General features: G+C 37.9%; 1 protein-coding gene across 16 annotated transcripts in view; it reads right to left on the bottom strand.

The window, feature by feature from the left end:
• The window catches only part of LMO7 (LIM domain 7), a 183,098-nt gene that overhangs the window by 36,502 nt on the left and 135,531 nt on the right, over nt 1-11,065 (bottom strand). For 11 of the 16 annotated variants that reach the window (XM_025048155.1, XM_025048164.1, XM_025048161.1 and 8 more), the window contains 3 exons: nt 10,658-11,065; nt 9,645-9,674; nt 1,990-2,107 (listed from right to left, as the gene is read on the bottom strand). The exon at nt 10,658-11,065 is cut by the window's right edge. In XM_025048155.1, the coding sequence (XP_024903923.1) occupies nt 1,990-2,107; nt 9,645-9,674; nt 10,658-11,065 (556 nt within the window). The remainder of the gene's footprint in view (nt 1-1,989; nt 2,108-9,644; nt 9,675-10,657) is intronic. The other 5 variants (XM_025048165.1, XM_025048166.1, XM_006913797.3 and 2 more) reach the window with 2 other exon arrangements.

Genomic DNA, 11,065 nt, shown 5'->3' with positions numbered 1-11,065 from the left:
CTCTTTCCAGCAGTGAGAGTGCGCCGGAGTATCCCATTACATCGCTGAAACTATTCACTCCAACCTGATGCCAAGGTGCCCTAATTTTGCTTTTTATAGCCAGCATGTCTGTACCAACCTTTTATCTCTTGTGTCTGCCTAAAAAACCTGACCTAATAAGATAGACCCCATTTTTGTCTTCCTGCTTCATTGCCCATTTCACAAAGAATACTAAATGCTTGTAATTAGGTGCCAGGTCAGAAAGATCAGGAACTGTTTCAAATTCATTTTCATCTCACTCCAATAACCTGGCTGTTATGTGAAATGACGTTTCACTAGTAAAACTGGAACAGAAACATGAATGTAAAATGGCTCAGCACGGGTGCACACTGGGTCTTTCATTTAACAAATGCTGGGCTTGGTCCTTGCGTTGGGGTCAGGGGACTCTAAACACAGTATAAAAGGGAAAGACCGGCATATGAAGAAAAGTTCGACGGTGAGAGTGGTAAGACTGCTGAGAGAGTGGGGGTCCAAGGAGAGAGTGACCAATCCCACCTTGGGCAGGGAGGGCTGGGTTTGGAAAAAGGCTTTCCTGGGGAGGCCAGACTGCAGTACGTGATTGCGCAGTGGGTAAACTCCACATAGGGACGTGGCGATAAGGAAGATCATGCAGGAACAGGTGGACATCAGTTTCCCATATTCCCAGGAATGTAAGTCTAACCCAGGCGTGTGAACCCTGGACAATCAATCTAATTCAGCTTTAAATTAGCCCTAGAAGCCTAAGCCGATTCTGACACCAGGAATTTAAGACATTTTCAATGATACAAACGTTTACCTGTCTCCAAAATAGAGAAATCCCATACCAAGAAAAGCTAGTGGCACTCCAGCCCAAGCAGAAGCCTGGCCAGGGTTTTGGACTAAAGGGAACCTCACCCCCGGGGCGTGCAAAGCAGACAGGGCTGCTCTTTCTTTAAAAACGGCCTAAAACCAACATGAACTATTTCCAGAAAGAACAAAAGCAGTGTACACTTAATTCGATAGGATAACCGGCGTGAACTGTTATCTGTCTTAACCTAATAAATAACTCAATACTTATTATTTTCATACCCAAACAGTCACCAAGTACTTTGGCAAAGTAACACTGAATTACTGTTCCTTGACAGTTAAACTGAGGTCTCAGTTAAAGGAGGCCCTGGAATTCAGCAATGTAGCCACAGCAGAGGTTTCTTCTTCATTACTTAGACTTTAATTCCTTTGAAAATTAAGATTTACTAACTCTGGCCCTTTTGTCATGCTACCACTCAACTCTATTACCATAATATTGTCCTCAGACTTCTTTGGGTTTTGCTCTGTATAGTTTATCTATTGCATTTCTTTATACTCCTTTCGTTTATAGCACTTGCCCCTTTTAAAACAAGTCAAGCTTTTTTTCTGCAGGTTAAGTCTATACCCATACAGATACCTGGATATATGTCAGCTCTGTGAAAATATCTCATTCTGATTCATATTAGATGATTACTTTTTTTCAACCAAAATATTACTCGGTGTTGTAGCTTATATTTCTCCCTAAATTTATCCTATTAACTCTTTCATCTCTCCATGCCGACACCAAGACTCTGTGCTGGGCCCCTGCTCCTTTACTTTCTCAAACCTTGAGCAAAGTTTCTTCCTTTTACAAATGTCCTGCTTCAAATTCAACCACCAAAGCAAGTCAACATGTTAGCAATACTGCAGAGATACGGCTTCTCATATTTGAGAACTCAGAGAACATTAGAAGATAAACATCCTATTGCATGTTTCAGAATGGCCTTTAAAATATGGAACAGTGACAGATCAAAAAGTTCTAAAACTATTTCTAAAGGAAGTTGATCACATTTTCTACAGAATTGAATTCTTTAATAGCAAGGAAAATCATCTCGAGTATACTGACTTTCTTTTAGGAGAAGCAATGAAGAGTCAAATAAACATACTTTCCTTGTCTCCCCATCTTCCAAGATAAAGAATACTCACATCCTGCCATTTCTGGTCTTGTTCTTTTAACTGTGATTTTATTTTCTGCATCTCCTCGTAACGCAGCTGACGCAAGTTCTGAACATCCTCTGCGCTGACATCACTCATGGACTTACTCCTACAACAAAAATACCCATGGTAACCAAGGTTCACATGACCAGATTTAGGGTTAGAACTGGAAGGTTGGGCTTATACTTGGAAATTCCATCTAAATTTCTGCTGTACTACCTAGATGCTGTAGTGATAATATCACAGAAATAGCACTACAGAGATAAATGGTGTTTTTCCAGAACGCAGAAACAAGAGCCTCGGATTCTACCCAAGTGTGAATTCTTTCACAAAATGGCTAAATGAACCCTGCACAAGTCTGAAAAAATAATCCAATGTTCATATTTAGAGTGGTCCTAGCATAAAAGAATTACCTCAGAAAAAATAATAACTATTAGTCACTAGAACCATTTCTCTTTATTTTTCTATCCCTCCAGAAGCTAATCTTTTAAGGGTTGGCTGCCTTTTCTGCTCACTTATTAAATAATTTAATGATTACCTGATATTTTCTGCTCAAGTTCAATACCATGAATAAATGTGCTGCTGCTTCTCAAGGATTCTGTAAGATCTGCCCCTTCACTGCACTGGACTTGCTCTCAAAGCATCACAGGTAGTTTCTAAAATTCAGTTCTAATATAGCCCTCTTTTTTACTAAGGCAACTTTCATGTCTTCCAGGTGTGACTCCTGCCATGAGGATATACTGAGGATTAGCTCTCAAGGAGATCGATCTACAGTAGAAACAGAGTGGAGTGTTGGACACGAGGCATGTGTATGCTGTGCAGGGGCACGTAAAAAGGGATAGTAAACTGCACTGGAGAAGTGGGGACTGAGGGAAAAAGAGGAGTCAGATCTGAATACCGAAGAGCAGGGAGGAATGAGAGAAGGGAGAGAGACAGAGCTTTTGAAGGTGGAATGTCCCAAATGTTCCCTCCTTCAAATCTTTCATAATGCACTTCTGATTGTATTTCATTGTAACCGACTCCATTTTTATTTATTTATGTAACTCTACACTGCCTTCTTGGGTCCCTAAACTTTGCCTTCTCCAAGGTTTTGCCATCGCATTTCTTTTGTAACATACTTGCCCTTATGAACTGGCTCAGAAATTCATTATAATCTCTATGCAAATGACTCCCGAATCCACAGACCAGGACCAGTTCCCTCTTTTGACTCAATTTCAATTGCTTATTAAATAAACATCTCTGCATGGATATCCCCTAAGCACTTCCATGGTAAAAGGGCCAATCAAAATAATATCTAGAAAGGATTTTGTAAACAGTAATTCTTTAAACATATGGTATTGTTGATATAGCCAAACTCAACCTTGTCCCCAAATTTGCTTTTCCTCTTATGGTTGTTAAGGGTATTACCTGCCCTTCAATCATCCACATTTGAAACCAAAGAACCATTTTTCACTTTCGCCTCTCCCTCCTGCCTACTTTCAATTAGTTATCAAGTCCTCTTATTCAGTGTCCTTTTCTTTCCATTTCTATTGCCAACACCCTAGATCAGAGCACAGTCAACTCTTACCTAGACTTTTTAAAAAGCTTCTTAAATTATCACCCTGCCCCCAGATCCAGTAAAGGTCTTTCCTGAACTGTTCCATTCAACTCGAAAGCCCTTTACCAGGATATTCAGCTTTTAAAATTTCACTCATTCCTTGGAAATCCTGCTGTACTAAACTCCAGATGGGTAAATGTGACTTCCTACTCATTCTCCACTTGGAAGTCCAACAGGCAACTCAAACTGAATTTGTCACAGACCAAAACCATGACTGCTCATCCTATAACCTGCTCATCTCTCATCTTCCTCATCTCAATAACAGCAAACTCTGTCCTTCCAGACTATAGGCCAAAAATCTTGGAGTCATCCCAGATTGCTCTCTTTCTTTCACACAAGGTAACTGATCCCATCAGTAAATCCTGTCACTCTGCCTTCTAAATATATCTAGGATACAACCAGTTCTCACCACCTCCACCGTTATTACCACTCTGATCCAAGCCATTATAGCTCCTGCTTGGATTATTACAATAATTGGTCTCCTTGCTTCCACCTCTTCCTGCCTAACAGTATATTCACAACACAGCAGCCAGAGGCGGTCTTTTCAAAATTGCACTCAGATCATGGTATGCCTCCACTCAGCACCCACCAGTTCCTTCCTCGCTTGAGTTAAAAACAGGTTCTACCAAGATGTATAAGGTCCAGCCTTCACCTGGCCCCTCCCTAATTCTTTACACTCATCTCCTGAAAGGCTCCCCTCTTCATTCACTTGGCTACAGCCAAATGGCTTCCTTGTTCATACTCGACCTCTTGCTTTTCTGCTTACTCTTCAATCTGCCTGGAATCCTCTTCGCCCAATATCCGCATGGCTTATCTCTCACTCCCAGTCATCTGCTTAAATGTTAACTGGGTGTTTCCTTCCTTGACTGCCCTACAGAAAAATAGCAAACATTCCTCCCCACCCTGGCTTTTTCCCTTACCCTCTTTCTCCACAGCATATATTGCCATCTGAATTGTGCGTTTACTTACATATCACTTGCCTTGTCCTATAATATTATGAAGTAGGAGTTTTGTCTGATTTGTTTGCTGCTGTATCACGTATGCCTCAAAGAGTACCCACCCTAAGGAAGGTGTTCATAAATATATTAATGATCTAGATAGTATTCTACCACTTTGATAAATTCTTCCTAGCTCTTCCACGCCAAAAGTGGTCTGTCTCTGCTCTCAACTCCTCTAGTGCCTTAGCTATCCCTTTTTCATGGGAATTAACACAGCCTTATGGTATATACAGTGTGTACACAAGCGTGTTGCTTGACTTAGCTTATTCACAAATTCACATGTTGCTTGGGGGAAACACACATTACCACAGCACGAGACGTGCAGGATACATTCATTTAACATATGTGGTAAGGATGAGGTGTGTTTTATCGTATTTAATCAAGCAAAATGAAGTTGAAATATTTCTAATTTTTTTTTTTTTCAGAATTTATGACTTCTCCCAAAGTTTTATAAAGAAAGCTTTATAGGACTTCTTAAAGAATATTAAGGACTAACATATAGAATACATATGAATTTATAAATGAAATTATATATTGATCTATTAATGTAATATTACTTAACCAGGTATGACCGTATATAAAACTGATTTATGTGAATTTGAGAATATAAATTCACTTAAGTCATAACTGCTAAGAATAAAGCAATTTGAGCTAATATTATAATAGACTCAACTAAAAAGAGAGGAGGAAGAATTTTCAGGACACAGGTATTAAGGGATACCTAACATATGCAATTACATAAATTCCAGAACAAAAATGGAGATGGAAATACTTTCATAATCTCTGGGAGGTGAAGAGGCTGGACAGTCTCAACTGGCCCAGACTTGGACACGGGTGCTATTTTAGCCCTCACTCGACACTGTGAAACCTTGACAAGCACCTTTTCAGAAAACATGCTCATCATGGGCAGAGGCCTCATAGTCCTCTGAGAGCCCACAGCACAGAGCCTGGCAGGTTCCCCATAGGAACAAAGTGAGCCAAACACCTCCTGGAGCAGACAAGTCTCTGCCTAAGGCAAGAATGTGAACTCCTTTTGTTCCCTGGGGTGCATAATGTTACCCACATTAAGCCTGAGCACTTTCCATACAGGCTGAGCCAGGCACTGGAATGAAACAGGAAGTGCAGGCTCCCAGCCTGGCAGTGGCACCAATTTTCACCCCAACTTAACAACATTTCATTTCTGAGATTCGGTTCCTCGTCTGCTAAGCAAGGAAGGGATTATTATGAGACACAGGTAAGGTTATGCTGATTGCATTTTAATAACCATCTGGCTCTACACACCAACTATTCTCATTCAGGTAAATATGACTGCGTGAGATCTCCTGAAAACTAATTCCCAAAGCAGTTTCAAATTAGAGAGGTCACCCCAGGCCACACTGATAAAATCTAGAACTTTTAGAGTACAGGAGTCTTTTAGCCAGATCATGAAGAATTCTTTCCTTCCTTATCAGGGTTAAGCATAATAAACTTCTGAGGGTTTATTGTGTGTCAAGCAGTCTACCTGGATTATCTCATTAGACAAAACCGTAAGTCCGGTTTTACCACTTACTAGCTAAACATCTTAGAGAAACCTGCAATATCTGTTTCTCTTTCTCTGCGTCTCTAAAATGTCTATAATACCCACCTGTCTACCTCATAGAACTAAGATAAGCACCAAAGATAGTCCCAGGAAAACTGTTTGGGAAAACTGTTAAGTACTACACAGCTCTAATATGTCTTGTAGAATGAATTACTATTCACTAGCCAATCACAATTCTTACAGTTTATTTACTTGCCACCTTTGTATTTTCTTATGTGAAAAGGCTCTAAGTTAGAAGTGCATTTGAATTTCTTCCAAAAAAACATGGGTCTAACATATTGCATTTTCAGTTGATATAATTTATTAAATAGCATTTAGGGTAAAGAGAGAAATAAGGAGAAAGTTTAAGGAAGAAGGTATAGATTATAAACCAATATCACTAAAATCTTATTCTCTTCTCCCACAATGCTAATCATCTACTATTCTCCTGGCACTTTTTGACTAGTGCTATAATGCATAATATTTTAGAACTCAATTTCAGAAAATGTATAGATCAAAAAGGAACACCATGTAGCAAAATTTCCTGAATATAAAAATCCCTGGTAGCCTTACTTCCATGATAGTAAGTTTAGTTAGGGCCCCCAACCTTCAGCGGAAGATATGAATATACTTATTCATGTACCTCTAGATATATTTCCATTGGGTGTTATAGGAATTCTCTAAAGAATAATCAATACCAAAACCTGGGTAAGAGGCTTTAGAACTACCATAAACTAGAATGATAAACAATGTAATAAAAACTTTTCTTTTGTAGGTTTATAGTCTAAATCAGGGTTTCTCCACAGTGGTAATATTGACATTTTGAGGCCAGAAAATTATTTGTGGTAGGTGGCTGTCCTGTATTGAAGGGCATTTAGCAGCATTCTTGGCTATAAAGGCACTAGGTGCCAGTAGCAACTCTTGCCCCCCAACAGCCCACCCAATGTGACAATCAAAAATGTCTGCAGGCATTGCCAAATGTCTTCTGGGGACAAAATCCCCAGAAAGTAACTCATATCAACTTATTTTCTCTTCCTTTTTGTTGTCTTTTGTGTTCTTACAGTTCTACAGAATGTTTTAGCCAAAACCCACAAGTGAAGTTGGCCATAGATTGATTCAATGGCTTAATCATAGTACAAAATTATAGCTATATACCCTTACAAATTTCTTTGTCATCAGAACTTCTGCCAAGAGGCATCATAATCAAATTTCCAAATATCATGGAACCATACAGATACAAGTCCATGCAACACAAAGCACACATGTGAGAAATGACTGCCATAAACAAAGCGTCTTACCAAAAATAAAGTGACAGGTGTTAATTGCCAAATAAAGAGCAAGCCAGAAATAACAATTAATAAATGATCTAAGACTTCAAAAGGTAATGCATATTTCTCATTAACCTGGTCTTTACCAAAAAGCAAGCATTCATTATTTTTCAACCACAGGATGTTGAACAATAATGATTTTTCCAGATAAGTATTCTCAGCTTAACAATGTATATATGTCCACAGACATACCACCCAGAAACATCGGTTGTTTCAGATTTATAAACATTTACAAACATGTTTATAAACACGAAACCAGTTCTAGATTAAAAGCCTGTACTCGATTCAATTTCATTTTTTGCTCTCATTGCAGATCAATTTAAGAAAAACATTAGTAATTAATAGACTGTAGAAACATAATAGATTTTGATTGCAAGTAGTCTAAAACACACTTCAGCTTTCTGAAGACATATTTGTATCACTTTCCATTATTTCACAAGTCATGCATTATTCATCAGTCTCAACTTACAATCTTGTTTTATTTGTGTTGTTACCTTGTCACTAAACTACAAGGGGAACAGCCTTTAAAACAAATACTGTACCATGCCAGCAACAATTCTGAAATAGTCTACAGAAAGCATTTGCTGCTGCGAGCTATAGCCGAGACAAATCCTGAGCTTTCTGAGCCTTGGCATTCATTTGGGTTTCTCTTTTCTTAACTCAGTCACACCATGAGTCCCTATGGGAACATGGATAGTCACTGAAATAGCTGCGCATGTTTACATTCCTTGTACTCGGGGTTCTGGTATCCCTTTTAAGAAAACAACATGTTTACATTACAAAGTCTTATTTACCCATAAATATTCTTCTGAAAGTTATCATTCAAAATGCTTGAAGATGCAAAGAGACTTTTCCAGTTAAAACAGCTTTCCCATGGTGAATTGAGATGAGAAGATGCTTAAGCATCATGCTGAAATTGCCATGTTAACCCTCACCAGTGAAAACGTTTTAAGCACAAAGGAGCTGAACAGAGGATAACATGCCTTCACATGGCACATGGAAGGCATGCTGGGAGCGTGATTTTTAAAATTGGTGACTGAGAAGGACTTGCAATTAGTTGCTGTGGTTGAGTTACACCTTTGACATCTAAAATGGTTATATTACTTTAAATAGCAATTTTAGTAACTTCTAAGCTCTCTATACTATCAAATAACCCAGTTATCAAAATAAGAGACTCTTAGAGGTGAAATAAATTCTGGTAGGGGAAGATACTTAGCTACTAAAGCTTAGGCCTTAAAATTAAAACTGATTAAAAATCAAGATTAAAATACTGAACACACTTAAGTTTTTTTCTTAAAAACTTAGCAGTTAGAACCACACCTGGTTGTTTTTAACTAAGAAATGATTCTACACAGTTAGTATGTAACAAAAAGTAAAAGTATTAACTTTTAACTCTGTTATTCTGGAAATGAAAAATATTTCCAGAAAGTTATTTTTATATTTTATGTCTACCAAGTGACTAAAGTTAAACAGTAGACAAAAATTAAGAATTAGTCACACATCTAGTCCTCGCAACAATATTGGGGACTACCTAGATTTTAATTTTTTGCAGTTTTGGAAGGCCGATTTGCTTCTATAAAACAGCTATGTCATAACATTTTAACCTAATCAGGAACCTTGAAAATGTTTCCAGATTCTACTAAAGGAAGATTATACCACTCACTATCCTAAGAAAGCTCCCCATAAGCTAGGAGTATGTAGATAATGCCAACTGCATGTATTCCAACCTCAAAGTAGATATTAAGATTCTTTTTCCATCACAGATTTTCTAAAATGTAATTATTTGGGCTTCAACATCCAGAATGAAAATTTAGATCTGCATAGTCATCAAATGCCAAAATAAATAGATCTAATCTTAGGCAAGTGCTTTTGTTACTCTTAATCAACTCTTTGAATTTAAAAAAAAAAAAAAAAAAGACCTGAATTTTAAACTTCTAATAAAGCAATTCTATTGTTTTCACATAGCACTTCATGCACTGAGTACTCAGACACATTACCATTAGGTTAAAAAAAAAATTTTAATTTCCCCCCTCTAAATCTCATGCACAGCACACAGCATCCCCCCCGTTTAGTGACATGCCAGGATAGAAGTGTAATGACACATGACACAAAGGACAAACAATATGCAGAGACTGGTTTTTTTAACTGCGAACCATAAAACTTACCCATTCTCACCATAAATCTTTTGAAAGAGTCTAAGAAATCAGAAAACCAAAAATTAAAAGTCATTTTTTCCAGGGCATTAGTTTGTAAATGTGCAACATTTTTAACTTAAGATTCTAACTAGAGATGGACAAATCTTAAAAGGTTGCCTCTTCAGTCACATTCTTGATCATGTCTCAAATTCTCATTGATCTCATATCTCAAGGAATTCACATGAAGCAAGATAAAGACTTTCCTGATTTAACTTACACTAATAAATCCATAACAAAGCTTCCTGTTGCCAGGAACTAATAAAAAGTTAGATTTGGGTCTACTAATTTTATTCAGCCTAATCATATTTGTCCATCCCAAGTTCAATAAACTTAACATTAATCAAAAATATCAAGTTGCATAACACAAAAATGCACTCATTATAAAAATGGCCGTAATTACATATATGTAAATTTTAGCAGACAGCAAATAACATTCATGCTTTTTAATAAAGTTTGCACTGAACTTTAGAAAATTTAGAAAGTCACACACTAATAGTCCAAGAAACCTAGGTCAAGAACAAAACCAAAATCAAGTTAAATGAAATTTGCAATGCCATATTTTAAGGGAAATTTTTACACAAAAATCATACCCTCCAAAATGAGAAACACATAAAACCAAACTAGAACCGGATTGTTTCAGAAATGCCTGGACATGAGAATAAAAGTCTGTTAATGTAATTGAAAAACACGATCATGAAACATCACGGTGCAGAATAGTGCCACAATCTTTCCTTAAGAAAAAGGCAAGTTTTGCTTTATACACCTTCTTAGAGAGGCCTCAAGTAGGTAATTTAGAGATGTGCAAATATGGAATTGCACTTTTTCCGTGAAATTACTAAAGGTTTCACAAAGCAAAATAAACTTTTACAGGATGCTTCAACATAGCTCATGACATGCAGTCGGGCAATACGATGCCACTCTCTCACACAAATTACACAAGGCCATCCATTACAAGCAAAATTCTTGCAGAAACACACTCTGACCTCTCAACCATCAGTCGTTTCTTGTGCCTAAGCCTGCTGGCCTCCCGGATGGCTTCCCACTTCTGTAAATCCGCCTCACTGCACGGACCAGGGGTGAAACTGATGGGAGGCACAGGAGTTCCCATCTTCCAAGATTGGATCTTACGAATCAACATGTCATCTTTCTTCTGCCGATATGAAGGAACTAATACTCTACAGCTATTAATTTTTTCTTTGGATGGGCATGTCCTTTCAAGAACACAGAGAAATTTTGCTTGAATTTCTGGAGGAAGAGTCCAAGGTTCAGGAAAGGGAATTGGTTGGTATCTATCTGGGGCCCCCGACAGAGGCACCTCTTTCTTCTGTGCTGGAATTCGGCGAACAATCATATCATCTTTTTCTAGATCTGGAAGTACAAGTTCACCTTCC

This window comes from Pteropus alecto, unplaced genomic scaffold, assembly GCF_000325575.1.
Source record: "Pteropus alecto unplaced genomic scaffold, ASM32557v1 scaffold72, whole genome shotgun sequence".
In the NCBI taxonomy this organism is placed as follows: domain Eukaryota; kingdom Metazoa; phylum Chordata; class Mammalia; order Chiroptera; family Pteropodidae; genus Pteropus; species Pteropus alecto.
This window is presented reverse-complemented; position numbering and strand designations above follow the sequence as displayed.